The sequence below is a fragment of the Amyelois transitella genome, chromosome 11, assembly GCF_032362555.1.
Source record: "Amyelois transitella isolate CPQ chromosome 11, ilAmyTran1.1, whole genome shotgun sequence".
Taxonomy (NCBI): Eukaryota; Metazoa; Arthropoda; class Insecta; order Lepidoptera; family Pyralidae; genus Amyelois; species Amyelois transitella.
In genome coordinates, this window is record NC_083514.1 from 2,949,895 (window position 1) to 2,971,272 (window position 21,378).

At 35.3% G+C, this 21,378-nt stretch overlaps 1 protein-coding gene across 2 annotated transcripts in view; it reads right to left on the minus strand.

Annotated features, from left to right (window-relative positions):
- The window catches only part of LOC106135093 (cyclin-dependent kinase 14), a 63,367-nt gene that overhangs the window by 14,780 nt on the left and 27,209 nt on the right, over positions 1 to 21,378 (minus strand). For both annotated transcript variants that reach the window (XM_013335286.2, XM_013335287.2), the window contains exons 3-4: positions 11,108 to 11,266; positions 961 to 1,163 (exon numbers count right to left, since the gene is read on the minus strand). In XM_013335286.2, coding sequence (XP_013190740.1) covers positions 961 to 1,163; positions 11,108 to 11,266 — 362 coding nt within the window. The remainder of the gene's footprint in view (positions 1 to 960; positions 1,164 to 11,107; positions 11,267 to 21,378) is intronic.

Genomic DNA, 21,378 nt, shown 5'->3' on the forward strand with positions numbered 1-21,378 from the left:
TATACATATCTACTAAACTTACGTAATAAAAAATTATAGGCCAAAACTTTTTTTTTCATCGTCTGACTAATATCTTTTTTGGAATCAAACCCGGGACCAGGTAAAAACTTTTGGTGATCGTTAGTTGTACAATTTCGAAATCACTACATAGTATAAAACAAAGTCGCTATTTTAGTGTGTTTGTCTGTATGAACCTTTAAAATTACGCAACGGATTTTGATGCGGTTTTTTGTAACAGGTAGAGTGATTCAAGAGGAAGGTTTTTATGTATAATTTTTCCGAATTTTGCACCCGTGCGAAACCGGGGCGGGTCGCTAGTAAACAATATTTTGTTATAACTTTCAATTGCGCGAACAAATAAATAAAGCACATGCATTTTACCATGTTAGGAATGATAATTGGAATCGATGAAGAAAGATATGGCAATAAATTACTTTAGATAGAGAATACAAGTTGATAATGAACAATTCCAAAAATATATTAAGTATGATCATCAGCGGATTATTGATTTCATGGAATACCTAAAGAACTATCTACAATTTAATAAATGATAACGTTATCAAAAACGTTTATATTATTCACATGATTAAAATATTTGATTGTTCACATCCTGATTTTAGTCTTACTAGCAACTTGCCCCAGCTTTGCATGGTATCTTTTAATGTATGTATTGACCGTCGAGTATAAATTGTTAATATAATAGTGAAAAGCACTTCAAAATTCGATGCTTGGTTGGCTGTTAAAGAAGGTTTATGTTTTTATCTTGTACATAAATAAATCTAAACATATACTACGTACTATAGTGAAACACAAATATTTTTTCTTAATACAAGAGGTCACATCAATCTGACGTTACTTTATCAGTACCTACCATATGTCGCTTTTTGTAGGTGTAAGGTTCACACGGGTGATGCTGCGGGTAAAAGCTAGTTCTAGGATAAAAACAGAAGAATAGCTCACCCCAAAGGCACTAAACCGCTTAGTTCTGCGGTTGCTGTGGTCGTGTGGTCCAAGGAAGGCCTCGGACTTGGGCCTGGGCGGCCGCTTGGGCCTCATCACGACCCTGGCGTCTTCCCTGGCGCCCTCGTCCAGGAGTTTGGAGTCAGAGGACACTGATAATTGTCTTCTCACTCGGTACTCGCCGTTGCCGCCGCCGCTCCATTCTGTAATAAACGGAAAATTTAATATTATAAAACAAAAATTATATATCATGTCTTTACATTGCCATACAAGTGGAATTTGAAGGAAATCATTTGAGTGGGAAGGTCGAGATAAACGTTTCATGATCAAATCTGGGACTTTCTGGTCAGGTCAAGATTATCCGAAACTAGCTTGCATTAAGAGATTGATGAATGTGGATGAAGAGACTAGGTATAGGTTCTTCTCGTATATGCAGGAAAAGAGGTGTGATTGCATGTATGTTGTATCAAATTGATAGAAATGACAACAGATAGGGTTCTCTGGATGGAGAAGGACTTTTACAAGAAAAGTTTAACCAAGGTTCCGAAGAAAAATCTCACATCTCATTCATGTAAGTAATGTTGAAAAAGGTTTTAATTAAGAAACTACAAATTACAAATACACAAACAATAAATAGATAACACTTCTTTTACCAGCCAGTCAGACGAAAATATTACATTTCCAATTCGGTGTCTGTCTGAATATCAACGTTGTAACACACCAAAACATGCATTAATGCTTTTTCAGTTTCATTTCAGTAAAATGAGAAAATCAGTGGCGCGTATAGGGATTAATTTATCATGAAAAGACTGAAGAGCATTACTTGAATTTCAGTAAAATCGTCTAAGTATATGTATTACGTTCAAAGGGTTTACAAAATTTATATGGAGTATCAGAAATGATTTATTTTCCTTTCATTATAGAGAAGTTGTCTAAATAGATAAAGTTGCGTACAAGATGAGGTAATATGAGCTACATATTAACGTAGCGAGTAAACGCGTTACTCTAATAACATTACCCATCACATCAGTCAAGGAATTTCGTTGCGAATTCTCTAAATAGATCTCACTCGTCTCGCATTCCTTATCTCGAATTTGCTATTTGCCTATTTCGCGGGAGCACACGACATCGCCCACTCTCGCCGCAATCTCGTCGACGACGATACAAATTATAGGAGCACTCCGCAACGCAAATATTGAAACCGTCAATTGACAGCCTGAAAATCCTGACACAATTTTCCCCGAGCACTTAGTAAGTAAATTAATTCACGAGAAAATATAAAGCGGTGCGCGCCATCGATGGGTGTTTGAAAAGAGGCTATTTTTCCCTCATCCGTCGATTACCTCGCCCCGTCAATACAACCACTCTCGAAGCGTAAGCGTCACAAAGGCGCGATATCGATGCGACGTGATCGTAAACTCGATTCGAATAAATCATCCATAGACAGCTAAATCGCTCAGCCCGGACAAATCGATTACCGAAACGATCGATCGCGAGCGAAATCGATGGCAGTAAACGACAGTTATGCTCACTTTGAAGAGAATGTTGTTGTGTCACCCAAGTTTGACATTTCAATAAGCTATCACGCACACCCTTTGCAGGATTATTCCGGGCCGTGGAACTAACGCAGAAAAGCCACAATTACGTGGGGCCTTGACATGACAGATTGGGAGCTTACAGCCGCCCGAGAACAATAACAACATTACAAATGTTTCGTCGCACCCGGAACCCGAAAATAGTATCCATTAATAGGCTATAGGACCTTCGTAACAAATACAATTTCGAATAACGTCGTAGTTGTAAACTTGTAGCCGTTCAGCGTTATTACACGTCTAATGCGGACGTATAAGGCATTATGACGAGTGGGGAAGTATGAAAATGACAATTTCGCGTGCGGTAATGCCCATCCCGACGGTACGCACTAAGTAGGTCAGCGGGTAAGGGACGCGGACGACCCTCGTTTCGGCGGAGGCAGCCAAATGCCGCGATAATTTTATTGGTGGCTATCCTATTAATTTCACTCAATATTAAAAGCAAAGATATGCCGAGAGAGAGGAAACATTAAATAAGATAATTTATAAAGATATCTATCTTATCATTAATTTGAAATATTTTATTCGATGCTATCTTAACAAGTAGCACAATTATGATTAAGATGATTTTTAAACAGCCAAATTTAATTATTCCTCTTCATTATGCTTAACGGTTTGGTGTTTTCACAGTTCGAAGCATTTCAAGTAAAAATAATGTTGTTCAAGTCCCCTTCCTAATTCCGCATGTCACATTACTTATTCATAGAGCCATTTCCCTAATATTTCATGGTGTCAAAACATCGTAGCATCACCATCATACTTCCATTTGAGGTGTTCGTATGGCAAATGTCATACACACATGAAATGAGTATTTTATTACACATAGACTTCTGACATCGGGTCACCCATTTTTCATAGCGCGGAATAAAAATGTTTATTGGGGTCCTAAAATGTCGTGTCACTACCGCGCCCCGGCGAAATTCCGTGGCGTGTACGTAATTAAAATGGACAGGCTTCCTTTGGCGTTGTGACAGTTATTATGATCTCTGAAACAAAAGCCAATTATACTAACGAGGAATTAACTTACACTTTGTAACTTTGCGGGAAAATAAGTATATGAACAAGTTTTGTTGTAAAAAAATGTTGTTTTGAACAGAAAAGGCTTTCAATTGAATTTGTTTAATTATTTCTATTCTTCATGATTTATTTTTCCTGTGAGTTAATTTTCGTATCGTATTTTTGTACTTAAAATAGTTCTCTTGATAACTAAATATATATCTGAGATGTGCTTTCTATTACATTACGATTAGCTGGCTAAGATTGCTGATAAAGATTATGCTCAACTCATGTAAAGGATATAATTGTTTAGTCGTGTGTATATAAAATCACACCGAGAGCGAAGTAAACGAGTTAACGGGAGAGGGCTTTCAAAATTATTTAGATTCATAGAGTAAATGAATATAAAACGAATTCAGGACTTTTTGGTAAATAGTTAAGACTACGAGTATCCCTGGGATCGTGAAAAGAAGAAAGGTGAAGTTTGTGAATGTATTATGATCTTATGTAAACTTTTAAGATGCAATATGCTTATGCAGGGACTATACAATTTGTAAATTAAATTTTAGTTTTTTAATCTTCTTTTTTTCTTTCTTTTTTATAATTAGTTTGAATTTTAGTTTTAATATGCCGTTTGTATTTAAGTTTGTCAATCTATTTATGCGATATGATAATGATAACGGTATTTAAATCTGATAAAAATTAAAAAAAATTACAGTTAATAATATAAATGTTACTTTTTTGTGAATACGTCGTTTTATCAAGTAAATGTGTTATGGAACCCGAATCGGGTGAAGGCTTAAGAGGTTATTAGTCAATTAAACCTAATTTGTACTTAGATGTGGTGGTTCCGACTAATAAGATATTAGAGGTAGATTAATAGAATTATTTAATTAATCACAACTCAACTAATGTCGCTAAGATGATGTAAGTATAATGTCACGAGATGACATAAGATAGTTATTAATTGTCACAGAAAAGCATACATACATTCATCACGCCTCTTTCTCGGAGGGGTAGGCAGGGACTACATCTTTCCACTTGCCACGATCCCTGCATACTTCTTTCAAGGATCAACACAGCAAAGCAGATGAAATTTAAGACTTGCAATAGATTTTAGAACTAAGTACAATATGACCAAAATATCGATCTAGAACATAATTAAAGATAATCTAAATTTAACATTGTGTTAACTCTGATTGGACGAGTAAATAATTTATATATTATGTGCCTATGACAAAAAAGAACCTACATCTGAAGCTTTACATGAAGAAAGTAAATGACACAATAGACCCAAAACTAACACAGTTTCGTCGAAAATTGCTACGAATAACCGTGCCGTTGTAACAAAGATAACGATTTGCAAATACACTTGATAAGTCGTGAAACGTCCTGAATATTGTAAAGACGGTAAACAAATTGTCTACACAACAAACATGGAAAGACAAAGCAACAGGGTCTATTTAAAACGGTTTCTAAACGGTAAATATCAGTTATATTAGGAGTATATTTATTCATCGTTTTAAGAGGTTCCCAACGGTAACGAAAAAAAGACGTTTGTATATGTATAGAAATGGTCCCTTTTAGAAGAGAGAAGATTTGTTGCCAGCTACCCTTCTTGTCCTTGTTGTTCAAGAAAACATAAAGGATCTTTTGAACAACTATGATCAAAACTAGGTTAGATTCTGCTGTTAGTAGGATCACGGAAGTCAGACAAGAGTCGCTATGTAGAATAACGTTGTCGATGGTTCCACTTTTTAGTCCTCCATCAATCTTCCACTCTCACTCTGCACTTCATTCAACACTAGCTTTTACCCGCGCTTCGCTCCCGTGGGAATTTTCAGAAAATATAGCCTACGTTATTCTTTAAGGTCTATCCTATATAATACATATAATCTAACAAACATTTACTAATAGAGCAAGATCATTAACAATACGAACTGCATAACATTATGACAAACACTAACAAATGATTGATGATGTAGTTTACAAAACATAATCACAACTAACTTTTGCTTTATAAATATTTATATGCCGGTTATTGACAATATGTCAGCAGAGGGCGAGCCTGTCACTGTCATGGCGTACTTCATATAAACCACTTATATTTGGACAGGCGCCGTTGGCAAACATTGCCTGTGGGATTTCAAGTTATTGACCTAAAAAGCGGTGACGGGAATTCACATGAGACGGGGATGAGCATAAACATAAATATTAAGTTAATTTCTGTGACTAAATTTTCTTTTATCTATAGGTATTAGCACTTCTAAGTTGGTCCCGCGTGGATGAAAATCATGAATTCGTGACGCTATTTCAATTTTCTATACAGACACAAGAGTGGCAATACTGAGAAGAGCTCAAAATAGATCCTTGAATTGTGTTTACAAAATGATCCAGTGACCTAAACATATATCCAGCAATGGTGTTATTTAAAGAGAAGGACTAAAAGATTGCTCAAGAAATCAAACATAATTCAAAACTTAATGTCAATCAGCCTACGTTAAATTTATTTAAATACTTTTACTGAATGATATGGCTTTAGCGATATTTCTGCATTTCTTTTTACATTTCCTTCTTTATCTTTTTATCATTTATATGCAATGAAACTTATAAAGTATCTATTTTATACAAAGGTTTGTTAAGTGAAAATACATAAAAATAAAGTAAACGCAGAAAATAACTAAATTCCTTACATAACCGAAGTTAAATATCCTACAAGTACAAAATAATGGAGACTCAATGAACGGTTGATCCGACTAATCCGTGTTCAGTTAATATGATAAGTTTTCAAAGCCTACATAAACCCCGGGCAACGATCGCAGTAAAACCTTAGATAATATTGTATTACAATAGTATGTCGTAACTTTGAAGTTTGCATTGCATACGATAGTCTATGGATAGAAGTTCACTTCTATCATACAATAAAATTTAACGTTTACTCTATTAGGTATATAAATATTACAGAATAGAATATGGTTGCAATCTGTTTTTATGTTGGATCATTTCCAACATTGTTTATTTTGTTGATAGACTTGAAATCATAGGAAGAAATACAACAAGGTAAAGGCTTGGAAAACATTTGCTTTACAAATTAATGATTATATTGATACATTTGGCAGGTCTTTGCCCAGCAATGGGACCAATGCAGATATATTATATCGCTACAATGCAGGATAATGAAACGGTGTCCACTCAAGAGATGTTTATTTCAGGAGAAGAGCAAATCAATTTTATTTGCTTAGCTGGCTTAATGTCTTTCGCTGAACTTCCTTACTCAGAAACACCTAGTAAGAAATACCATAAAATGAATTCAAACGAGGTGGCGTGTGCTAAAAATAAGTTCTCAGTTATATTTATGTTACCTACGAACGAATTTTCACGGAAACAGAAATCTGGATAAATCCTAGTTTTAGAATAATATGTGTTATGGCAGTGCGTAAAATATTACGACCATCCCTTAGGCCTGCGGCTGTCGCCTTTTGTTCCTTTTGAGATAAACGGCAGGGGTTAGTGCATATCGCCGGGTGCTCTTGTCATATCTCAGACATATTTTATTTTAAGGATCCATGCGAATGGACGTAAAGAATATGAATATTAACATACAATTATTTTTGCAAAATCCTTTATTAGTTAAGATAAATAGACAGATAAAACTCTTTATTTCACCATAAGAGTATAACATACAAAACAGACAGAGATGGTACAAAGGCGGACTTATCGCTAAATTAGTTTATGCTGTGAGTTGAAAGATAAACTGTCACTCTTCCTGTAATATTGGTATCCTGAAGAAACTACAAAAAACAACAATGTGCCCGTTGTTTTTAAATCTAATCGAAGTGTTGTATAACAGTTAGCAGTTATGCAAAACGTGCTCACGATATTCAATTCCTCCGTATAAAGTTAATGCGAGGAAAAACGAGATAGTTTTGTTCGACGATGAACCGTAAAGTTGCACAATGCAGAAATAGTTCGCAGCCAGTCTCCACGAACGGGAAACACCGATGAGCCACATTCCGGCAAAGTATGGAACTGTACCATGCGATATCACACATGGATGTACCGTATTTTTATAAACTGGAACGACAAAATGGGAACCAGATAAATGTAGTGTGAATGCGCTGTTGCAATTCCCGATGAGGTGAGTCCTCATCGAGAAATGCAACTTGAAGACTGAATTTAATAGTTTGTCAATTCTAGTTCAGAGGATACGATTCTTGGTGAAAGTAAAAATCATTAATTCTAAACACAGAGAAAAAATTATGACTTACCCGGAAAGATATGTTTGAAGACATTTTTATGTATGGAATGATTCAGAGAACCAACTTAACAACCAAACTGAAGATCAAATAAAACTCAGGGAACCGCAATGAAATAATCCTTCAGAAGTTCACGTCTGACGTAATATTAACTGCTATTTGATTGGCCATTACGATGAACGAACACTCCGAAGGTTTACCGAATGCAAATTTATTGGTAAATGGTGTAAGCATGTATGAATATTGCTGGGGCGGTGATTAACTCAATTATGACATTAAGGGGAGCCGCAATGCGACATTGTCCTCGTCATGAGAGAGCACACTTTGACATTCCTCGTCTCCTCGACACTGGTGTCAGACACTACAGACAAACAAACGTATAAGTGCAATTTAGGCCGCAGACAGCGCAAGCTCTTGCAATGACAATGGATATTGTGTGAGCGTCACATTCCAGGATTTTACTCTCATAATACTTGTTTCATTCATGAATTAAAAGGATGGTTTTACAAGGGGTGGAGAGTCTCGCTATGCGGCGTTTGACATGATATCGTATGCCGCTTGAAAACATTCTGCATTAATTTAATTTTATATTGTACTCATATTATGCAAATAAAAGTTTGAATTTGAATTAAGTCTGAGCTGAAAGAGCCTCCTTTTTGTTTTATCAGATAAATTAAAAAGACAGAAATTTTGGAAACACTTCATTTCATGATGGACAAAAGAGGTTGTTCGCTAGAATTTACCTCTTACTGAAGAAAAGATGACTTAAAACTTTCTCTTTTCACAGTAAATTGTGGAAATTAATAAAGACAAATTTCCATGTGGTGGTGAAGAGGCAAGACTTACAAAATCGAATAGAAAGCCAAAAATAACACACTAAAACTTATTTAATAAAAAACTTCACGCAAATCATTTCATTTATTTCGTCCTGAGATTTGGACTCTCTTTGACAGCTAGTTTGCTTTGAGACTACAAGACTTCAACACAATTCTGTCAATAATGTGATAAAATGTATACAGCTGATTTAAACGACAACGAGCAAAATGTTAATGAATGCAAAGCAATAAGCAATCGGAAATTTTTAATGAGTCGTATCATGGCTGCAAACTGAGCATATTATCGACCTACTCTCAGGTGTCTTCCAGTAGAATTCCATTATTGGGCACCGAAGAATAATTGTGAAAAAAAACTTTTATTTATAACTCTCTCGCAAATTCACAAAATTTCGCCAAGGAATGACCTTATTTAAGGGCGTTTTAATTTTAGGTGATTTTTTTTAATCTGGATATTATTATGATTTGGACATTAGTATTGTAACTCTTAAGTAATTATATGTGAAAGTCGATAACTTTTTTTTTAATTTTCACTTTTAAATCTTAATTGAACACGGCTACCGTATAAAAATAAATGTATATTTTTAAACTCTTTAACTTGCAGAATCCAATATTCAATCGGCCATAATTTGCTTTTAATGGGCAATTAGACATCGCACATAATTAATTACTGATTCGCTTAGCTAGTAAGGCACGAAATTGCCCACCGGGAATAAACGGGGAAGCAATTAGTATACGTAATTTAAATTATTTCTGTTGTATGGTGAGTTAAGAAGATATAATTAAATGGTATGTTGCTAGCACAAGGAAAAGAAATAAAAAAATGGAAATTGTATGTAATAAACCGGAAAACACACAAATACATACATATTTTTGTGTTATTATATTAGCAAACATTTTTGTCATTGTACACTTTAATCTTTGGAAATACTGAACTGGCTTTAGTGAAACTTTTTTTGTTTTGTAGCTCTTATACTTGGGTAACTTATTGAGACAATTCATCTTGGAAAGTTCAGCAAATGATTATTGATATCAGTCAAAACATAAAATCCACTCGCATGAAGGGCCGGGCTACAATAAGTAAAAAAAATAAAAAGAGATGTATATCAGAAAAGACTGGGCCTGTGCGAGAGTGAAAGGAAACTGATGATAAGATGTCACATGCCATAAACCAATTAAGCGAGTTGGCACAGTTGCTTCCAGGGCCAACTGTACTATGACGAGAACAGTATGAAAAATTATCGAATTCGGTAAGCGTCGTGGGTAAGTTCTATGGACAAAACCTGCATGTCTTCAGGCAATTCTAGCTCATGTGAAATGTTCAAAGTCTTCGCGTGCGATCTGATCATGGTTGGGTGGCTGTTTACCGGTTTCTTTTTGTACCGCCCGACGCGCACCAGAGGGCATTTAAAGAGGTTTAACACCCGTTTAGCTGAATATTGTAAAAATAAACTCTTCTTCTTCTCTTCTAATTATAAGTCTTTAGACTAATGGGTGGAAATAGATTGGAAAAAAAAAGAAAATTTCCAAATAGGAACAATAACATTTTGGTGGTAACATTCAAATAAAAAAAAATATATCCCAGAAAATAAATACGGAAAAAGAATCAAAGATATGAGTCGTTTCTTTTATCACCTTTCTCTATGCAAGTAAGATTTAAAAAGGCAAGTAATTTTGTCTTGTTGTGTTGTCCATTCATGAAGTCTGGAAGTCTTTGCTTTTGAGCGAAGCAAGCTTCACTGGTGAGAAAAAAGATCTAGTACGACACATAAATTCTTTCATTGTCCCGTCCTCTCAATACTTGTGTAGGAAGATAGGTCGAGCTGCTGCTTCGGGCTAGTGCCCCAGATGGGAATGTCAGTCCTAAACGTTAAGCTTTTTGAAAGCTAGAAAAATACGGTAGGTACACGTTGTTGCTAACACAAACCAAAGAAATAATACATCATTAAATTATTATATTTTATATACAATATTATTAATTTGAGTTTGATCATAACGGAAATCTTATGAGTCTCATGTCGAAAGCATGTTCAGATTTTAAATATAGGTACATAATGCTTAGGCAGGAATCACAAAAAAGGAAATTGCAGATGGCGGTTTTTAAATACAAGAGACAATTTTTTAAACCATATATGTTTAAACATATATTTCAATCGTTAATTTCACTTGCTCATTTGTGAGTGCTTGATTTGGGATAAAGTAAAATATGAAAAGCAAAGAAACGTTATAGACCTCTGAATAGGTTTGATAGAATTTTGTGAGGTAATTATTTAATAGCAGAATAGGAATTAAATAATGCAGAAGAGGGTTACAGAGATGAGAACACAGCAAAAAGAATTTTAATCATAAAGTAATCTGTTCCTGCGGTTTAAATTAGGCTCAAACCTAACCAGGCATACTTAAAATTTCCAAAGCCGCAATCAATATAAATAGATGATGACACAGTAAGAAGAAATGATTAAGAACTAACCATAGTGCGAGTCCTTATCGTGTGGGATGTTTCCATTCGGCTCGAGCCTATCGAGACATTCCTCCGAGTACCCGTTGTATGGAAGCTTGCCGCGCCCGCCGCCGTTCTGCTGCCGGCCGCGGCATTCCCCGTTGTCCCCGTCCGGCTCGTCTTTTGTGGCTGGAACAACAAAAGGGTTATGTAATTGCGTGTCTAGACTAGCGAACTGTGTGGATTCAACCGCACGTTAAGTAACATGTCCATTTGAAGACTAAGATATATTAGTATCAGTCAGTTCACTACTGTTTCACGCGAAAGGCAAGTCAATAGGAAATAGAAATCTTAAGATCTCATATCACAAGTCGCACAATTTAAATGCAATAATAAATCTGAACGGAAATCCCGATTATGCAAGTAGGTCACGATATTACGGGAGCGAATTACACACTTGTAATTTAACTCTCGACAAATGTAAATTAAACGCATAATCAACACATTGTATAATTATATTTGGTTAGGTTGCGTACAGAACATACGAGTATAATTAATTGACAGGCAAAATCCCATATACGTAGGGGAACTATGGGAAAACCCATTTGCACATAACGCGTGAGTGCCTGGTAAATTTAAGCACCTAGCGTGGAAATTGAACAAAAAAGCTCTCTGTAATATCTGTCTGAACATTAATTGAGGTTTTAATATCATTTATCTCATATGTAATACCTATTATCTCTCCTAAATTCTTCAGTTTTGGGGCGGACTCTCCTAAATAAAATTTAGGCGAGTCTGCCCAAAAACGAATTTCAAGTATTATGCATACCTGAAATTCGTTTTTGGGCGGACTCTGTAGTCATGTGTGCCTAATTCAACGAAATCTGTTTAGTGTTTTGATAGAAATCATTCAAATTTCCTTATAGAAAAATCCATTTGCCAATGAAATTTACACACTGAACAATTTTTCTAGTTATCCACGCACGGATTTAATTTTTCAAATAAAATAATTCATTTCAGCCTCGAGGAATTTCTTAGAATGGCTGTGATCCCTCTGTAAAATACATGGGTACCTACCTATCTGTCATAACAATATGAAAATACATTTGCATATTATATTGAGAAGCCGCCCTCGCACACACCCCTTCTTTAAAGGCAGGATATGAAGTGATAACTACCGCTTAGGGCATGTAAGTTAATTGGATATATCCATGATTTATCCACTGTTCCAACACTTTACACATATTGTATCTTAGTATAACTCGGCAGAATATGTGCATTTTCTTTATAAGCAACTTAAGTATGCTGTTAAATTAGTAAAACGATTTTATTCTTAAGAAAAGACTCAAGTAATTCAACCGGTTTTACATCACAAATGAGTAAATTAAGTGTACACCGACAACAAATTAATTATACATTCGGAATTCCTTCATGTATCCAAAAGAACCCAGCTGGCACTCTGGCGAGCGACTTGTATTTGAATTCTTGATAATTATAAAGCAACTGATCTTGGTAATTGCAGAGCAGCTGTGAATGTGAACGCTCTTTACGTACAATACAGTAAATTCAGAACACAATCCGGAACCTACAACGCGGCTTAACTTTTGTCTGCAACGTTTAGAGTCGCATTCAGCTGGCACACTCTGCAGAGTATTTCTAAAAGCACTATTTTACGTAGACAAAGTACCGCGACAAGCGGTGCCCGCGGCGAACGAGTTTAATTATCGAGAAGATGCTCAACATTTCCACTTATCAACATGACTCACATAATTGTACACCTACAATTTGTACGACCACGTACCGTTCATTTAAGTCACTGCGAGGTTTTACAGACGATCGGAATGGGGGATGGCTCACCGCATACTAAGCCACCAAATCGGATTACGCTATTAAAATATTAACAGTGTTGTGTTCACACGGATGATAATTCGTGCAAACATCCTATGATTGCGGTGTAAATATCGTAACAAAAACAATGGTTATTGGTTTTTTCCGGGTTGGATTATCGTGGGATTAGAACGGAGGAGAGCAAGCACGTGTGCCTTGTACACGCGATAAGGCCCCATCTTATAAATTGTGTTGCCGAGAACAATGTGCCGCACACGTCCGTGCCGATACACAGTTGAGTTCTTCGTATAGATGCATTGTTTCCGTATATTCACGTTCACTCGGTTCCGGCAGCGAAACTCTTTTATCACTGCAGACGATCAATCTCAGTTCCTTAGTGGGATTAGCAAACGCTCGTGAATTGTTGTCAGGAAGTATAGAATAGGTTAGGGGTATCGGTAAGCTAAATTCATGAGCAAATCGGCGGTGTTGGGCGGCATTGCTGCTCGACTTTAATTCGCGTTAATACAACCCTCCTTTTCCTCGCAAACAGAGTTATCGTTTTCATCAACACAGCTATCTGGCTGTCGGGGCGCAGGAGGTTCTGTAATAAAACGTAGATTTGCCCTCGACTCCACAGAATGCCTCTTTCAACGCTATTATTGCGGTTTCGGAGCATGTAAAGGCTCTTATCGTAAACTTAGTGACTTGTTACTTTCTTCGGTACAATGACATCTTTATCGGAGATAAGTAAAATAAAAATCAATGAAAAAAATAGTCATGTTAGATCAATGACCAAGAAAATAGTTGCCATAAGGTTATAACAATAACACAACTTACATTTTATAGTCGCTTGAAACAAAGGTGTTTGTAGTTGACGCAGTGCACAGAGAAAATGTAGTGTAAACATAAAAGGCAACCTAGATTGTTGCATAGGTCAGACGGTGCGTACATGACGGAATTATGAATAAAATACGTGATGTAGGTCTTGGACCGTAATGCAAAGACGTGGTATCAGAAATACTTTACACCGTGTTGGGTTGCGGAAATGAATCGCATGAGTGACGACCTTGCGCAGGCAGCGGCTGTACTTGTATAATAAAAATTCATATTTCATCTTAACGTTGTTTTATTACAGGATATGTCGTAAAAAGGAAAAGAAACTGATTTGCGATGTTGATACAAATTTTATTAAAATAAATCATGCAGCGAGATTGGTTTTATTAAGCGAATGGAGAATACGAGAACGCAATGAATTAAAGTTACGCTTTTTAAAATTGTAAAAGCAAAACACAATATTGTAAAATAAGTATTAAAACATTTACTCTTACCATATTTAGTAAATCTGGTTTTTTTTTTATCAAATTCGTTTCGAATTAAAAAATCATCGGATTTTTAAGGTAGTTTACATGTTTATTTTTAAAACGTGTATTGGGTCGATAACCCAAACCAAGTGCAGGGAATATAAATCTCAATATTCGTTCAGAGAAGGCAGCGAATTGTGAAATGTGAAGAGGGTTGGACACACGTCATGACGTCAAGAATGAAGATACTTGATTCAGTCTACATTACGTTAGACATTTTTGGAATTTGGGTGTTTTTCACCTTTAACCACTGAAGGTGACGAAGAAAAATATTTTAAAATAAGGTTAATATGTTTAATAACATGAATATTTAAGTACAGTTAACGTAATGGTTTAACACTGAAGGCGAGGTGGCACAGATATCTCCAAGGTCGACGGTACCTATACACAGGAAGTGATTCCATCACATTTACACTTGAAATTTGTACAACTAGCCGGCGACAAGGCGTAATTACACACAAATTACATGTCATCATGATATAATTCTGTTTAATCAGAGAACTGGACGAACCACGAACATGACACTTATAATCAGCGTCAATTGATGAGGCATCAGTTTAACAAAAGCTATGAATATCAAGGGATTTATTTTTATCAAATGTCGATATTGATGAATTGACAGCGTTAATTTGTTGGAAAAAGCCTATAGGATTATTGTAAAACAGTGCCAGGGGAAGGATTGAAAGTACAATGTCAAACTGACGAGGGTACTGCGGTGCGGTTGGTGTTCTCAACAATACCAGCTTATCGGAATTGATCGCGTCGAATTGACCCAAGAGTTAGAGATTTCCTCCATAGTTTAAGTTCTAAAGGTTTGCCATTTCATTAGGATCAGAATCTCTATCTGCACTTTTAAGATAAATGCTATAAATAAAATTATTTTGTTTTAATATGTTTGTAGTCCGTTTTGTATAATAATAAAAAGAAATAACTCAGAAAGAAATAATAACTGTATTGACTGCTGAACCGATTAAAGTTCACATAAAATTTATAAACACGAAACATACATACCTATATATGTATATTATATCAAAGATGTATACTAGTGCAAATATTTTTGACAACAATACACATTTGAAATAAAAAACATGTTTTTCAAAACCTCATGAAACCTATGTTTCACCTGACCTCGATGATCTAAACTAGATAATAGTCGACCTTCCTCAAATTATGCTAACATGTGCTTTGTTCATTAGAGCACTAAAGTGAAAGTGTGTTTACTATAAAAATTACCCTTCCACCAAATTGTTTCGTCAGCTTGTTTTTCTCAAAGCAAAACATCACAGGTCACCGCGCTTGTAAGAGATGAATGCTAACAAAATTAGCCCGAATTGTGCCCTTTTGCGGGCAATTGGGTGGCGAGAAAAGACGCCCGAGGCTCGAGACATTTCCCCGTTTCCCCTGGACGCCTATTTAGGTCACGAAACGACACAGTTGTTAAGTGTTACCGCTCATTTGTAGTCACTTGGGTAAGACTAGTTATGTTGGGTCTTACGTTTTTTTTTCTTCTTAGAAGTTATAAATTCCGCACGTAGTATAATAATGTTGGTCAATATTCCAAACTAAGCCTGTACGCTGATTTATATTCTTCATTAGTATTAACACTTTATTACTTATTGATAATAACAATAAAAGAAGAAATTAGATTTCGGTTCAAATGTGTTGTAAAATCTTGCATCGCTGAAAATACTCTATCATTGGAAAGTTTCCTAGCTTGTTCTATGTCTCCCTTTATCTTGTGACCCTCGCCATTTACTACGGGAAAGTGATTCGAAACTTGAAAGTGCTCTAATCGTCGCCATTGTGATTTATCAGCCATTATTATGTTTTACTATCGCTTATAACGAGTATACAATTAAACGATGCAAAGAAAATGTATCAAACAATTTAGGTTATAACATCGCATGACTAGAAAATAAAAACTAAACTTTTTGCAAGCATCTAATTAATAGTTAAATTAGAAAGTCTAGCATGAACAGGTAAATTATTTACGTAAAAAGTGATAAACTGATTACTAATTTGTAGGTAAACACACACCTATTGTATTCAAACTAGTTACATATTACCTGAAATGATGATAACTATTTTGCTGATTGACATTGATAACTTTATACACAACGACAGGAAGTAACGACATACTCGTAGACATGCAAATTATAGAAACAAGAATGCTATCTTTACCGCGATCATTCTGATGAATGTGAAGGTAATGCTTTGATGTATAGAAAATAGCAACTTATTTAGGAATAACATATTTAACGAAGATTCATCCTCATATAAGGTATTTATTTGGTCTTTACTGCAAAAACACGGCCCACACAATTTCATTTTTAATCACACGCCAGCCAGTCCACAATAGTTGGAACACTTATCACTACATAGTATAAAACAAAGTCGCTATTTTAGTATGTTTGTCTGTATGCTTAAATCTTTAAAATTACGCAACGGATTTTGATGCGGTTGTTTGTAACAGGTAGAGTGATTAAAGAGGAAGGTTTTTATGTATATTTTTTTCGGAATTTTGCACTCGTGCGAAGCCGGGGCGGGTCGCTAGTGAATTATTATTATAAATGAAGCTTGCTTTTTCTTAAGTCCCGATTATACAGATTTATTAAAAAGCTTTTGTTTCGATAAGGAGATTCAATCCCAACCAAAGGCAGACCCACAGGAAACCCATTATGTAATGGATCCGTCCATTTTGGGATACAGTCCGAGCGAAATCGCATAGAAAAGGTTAACTCCCCGCAAATGTCGTCTTACCTCCCATAAACCGTTGTCGGGTCCTAAGTTACTTATCTTATGGTAGATTTGGCTTTGAGGATATAAATTTACATGTGCTTCATTATAATAATATTATTCCATATCTAAACGAATATGATATTATTTTAACATAGAATCAGTGGATCGACATGTTTAGAGAGCATATTGATACGATACTATAATAAAGAACAGATCATTACATTATACCGTCGAAATCGTACCTTTTCTTTTGTAAGTATCGTTAGAAACGCCTGGACACAAACAATTTCTTCAAAAAAGAAAAAGAAAAAACAACAACGACCATAAACAATCGCAGCTCCGTCGGATGGCCCTAATGTAACATTAATAGTGATTCTTCCCCACTTGACTGCGTTTCCATCTCTATTGCCTCAATTGCCCGTTGCTCAACACTTTGGTAAATTACGTAAGCACCTTGTAATGTCTTGTGTAGGGTTCGTTGTACTAAAAGTACTGAGTGTACTGACACATGCTTATTTTAGACAGACTGCAAGAGCGAGCGCATACTGTTAAGAAGTAGGGCTAATTATAAGCATTTTATAAAACGTAGTTTTTAAAGCTGCAAGGGTAAAGATTTATTCTTGATTGAAATTTTACAGAAGATAAAACAGACAATACGTATATGGACAAGAGGAAAACAAAGCCAAAAAGCTAAAAGCAAATCTGATGGTAAGTTGTTACGTAAACAGAAACGTAGCTTTCACAGCTTTGAAAGAAACGTGGGCAGAGAAAATGAGTAAAGTACAGTTACCCAAACTTTGCTAAATATAAGCTGATCACAATAATAGAAAATAATCCAGATTTGGTTTTAAGATTCCAGAAATGAAGTAGTAAATTGTTACTTCCATGACCTGCGAGCTAATTTCGCACGTTTATTATGACCATAAAGCGGTTCTAATCTCAGTCTTTTACTATCTTGACAAAGTTTTTATGGAACCGCTTCGATGGCGAGTTCATTAAAAACGTAAACTTGAAAATCTCATTTCTGGGAACAGCTTCCTGAACCTATATTTTTCTGTTGTTATAATTATCAATTGCAAGTGATATAATAATGTTCCTATTTTTAGATTTCCTGTGGAATAACTCAATAAATTATGTCAATTAATGGGCTGTGTTGACAATATGGTCGGAATTGATTAATAACAACAATAAGATTGAAATCATGTGTAAATACGATCTTTATGGACTAGTGCATTGAACCAGTTTTATTGTTTACTACGATTGTCTTGGCAAATCATCAATGCTAAATTAGATAAACATATTAAATAAATATAGCACAGCGGACAATATAACAGCGTCTCATGGTAGCTTTTGTAATGAGTGTTACAAACTTTTGAACGAAAACAATTACCATAACAGTGCTTACATCACTTCCAGGAATGACGTGAGTCATACTCGGCATAATGGGAACATTTTAATGGCCAGTAAGAGCTCGGTGTCAACAAACTTTCCCTTGGGATATGAAGTCAGGGACAGCCATCAACCCGCAGTTAAACAATCAGGCCAAACAATCGATGAATATAAACAGACGGCCAGACGGCCTGACTCATCATTACAGTGTTTTTAAAGTTTTATTAATCTTATTTAATATTTAATTACTTAAAGATAAGAGTAAAATTTAAAGTTTGAGTTTTTTTAGTCTTTAAAACAGTTTCGTACAAGACACCTTTCACTAAATATTTGATAAAAAAAAATTTTTAACTAAAGTCATTAAATTTAATTATAATATATTACCTTAAATCATATCAAAAATGTGGTAGGTATTATCTTTACAATTAACATAACAACATTAGTTATGGCAATACATGCAATAACAAATAGAGCGACCAATAGCGATCGTTCGGGATTTTCCATGAAAGTATTCTAAGAGAATTAACGCTATTATAATCTTTTTTATCATAATGCCATATAGCTGAACGTGATATTTCAGTCTTTTCAAGACTCTGGCAACACCGTAAGGGTTAAAAACGTTAGAATATGTGTTGTGGGGATGTATGTATAATCTTTTAATACAAAAGACTACGCCATTATCGCCACAAAACACCACATTCACCCTCACTGGCGGAAGAAAGTGACTCGCTATTGATTCCGAGAAAGGTCAAAGTTTGATGTGGACCGAGATAGTTGCGCTCAGGGCTGGCAGGCAGGCTGGCGATAGTCGCTATTTTGAGAAAATGTTACACTTGGAAAAGAAATTGGGAAATTGTCCTTTGATCCTTCTTTTCCAATATCATTCGGTGGTACCGGTTACGCTATTCGAATAGACGTTTTGTGGAAAACGCCAATAAAATTTGCGTAGTTGCCAGTACGAATAAAACTTTATATCATGCATGATGGTCTACTACTGAACATTTCGCTTGATCTCAACTCTTGAGTCACAACGAGATTTTAAATTTATATTTAACAACCTCAAATATCACTTAACGGGTTAAATCATCCTTTCTATACCAGGAGATCTATGATTAATTTTGTAACTTAAAGTAGGTAGATAGTTTAGCTTAATAACTATGGGAGAAATAGCGCTTTATAATTAAAAGTAGTAAACATTTTGACAGTAATATAAATTTATCAAAAACCCAAAAAAATGTTTTATATTGGTATGGGATCAACCCTAAAGTCGCCTCGCCCTTACCTTTGTATAGCCTAACATCATTACCGAGGACACGACGCTCCAGTGAATCGGAAACTCGTCCTAGCTACTGATATGCGAGCACCAGTATCTACGATACAAACAACAAGTCACGGATATTATGGAATCTAAACCTGAAAAGTTATTTATATTGGTGTTCTAGCAACTCTAATTTCACCTTTTGTATAACCTCACATCATTACCGAGGACATGACGCTCCAGTGAATCGGTAACTCGTCCTAGCTACTGATATGCCAGCATTAGTATCTACGATACAAACAACAAGTCACGGATATTATGGAATCTAAACCTGAAAAGTTATTTATATTGGTGTTCTAGCAACTCTAATTTCACCTTTTGTATAACCTCACATCATTACCGAGGACATGACGCTCCAGTGAATCGGTAACTCGTCCTAGCTACTGATATAACAGCACTAGTATCTCCCAAACTTACGACAAGATACGGATATTACGCCCTCAAGGCGTGTCTAATTGTTTGAAACAAATATTGACTATGGGGTAAATGGCCCCAGGCAGCGGTATGATCCATACTGGTGTGGAACTGCATTTGTTTTTTACATTTCTCTACCATTGCAGAGAATATTATCAAAAAGAAGTTTATATTATGAGAACTTTTACGTTAATCAATTGCCAATAAAATGCCACATTATGGGCAAATATGGAGCAAAAGAATCAATCGCAAGCATATTGCTGAATTGTGCCGGTAGGTTATCTAAACATTGCACGCCGATAACGCTAATGAATTTGATAAAATTATTAACCAAAGCATGTGGAAAGTTATGAAAATGACCGTGTATTTTTTATATTTGAAGTCTAATCTGCACAAAACTTTAATTCGAATTCAATAGACAAACACTTAAATATAATTGGAATTAGTAATAGAAAATTGGTGCAACATATTAACATATTTGTAGAAGATAAGTTGATAGGTACTGTTGCTTAATTTGCATACATGAAACAGACATGCATCTTCTTTTGGTTCATATAATATTTTATTCATTTCTTGCTCCATAGTTGGTAAGACTCAACCTGACAATCAAAAAACTTCAAGAAACACGATGAATTCTTTTTAAGCTTAATAAAAGCTTTGCCTGAGTAGAATTGATGGAAAATTATGATACCATCTGAGAACTTTGTTCTGTTAGCTTAATGACTTGAATCTCGCTTTTGTTTTCTACAATACCCCACAAATTGAGAATCATCACCCAGCGCAACACAATTTGAACATTGCTGAACCATTATGTAGAAAATAGTTAAAAAGTAGAAGAAAAAAAAAAAGACGAGACGCCTTTACAATATTGTTTTGAATAAAAGACAATGGGACGGGATGGGACGGACGACAAAGGCGTCCAAGCTTCATGGCGGAGTCACAAAACGTTCTGTGCGGTCGAATGGTTCAACACACCCGCATATTGTCATGTAATATTAAAATGAATGAGGGAGATCCTTACAGGACACGTTTGGTGCCACATGTCACCAAGACAATTACCATAAATTAACACCCTTATGTATCTTTAATATTAACGGTATTTTGTTTAATCATGATAAAAATTTATATGCGAATACACTACGATTTGGAAAAGATGATACAACTCGCCTTCAGATAGACATACATAAATAAATAAAAATATATACGGGACAAATTACACAGATTGAGTTAGCCTCGAAGTTTGTTCGAGA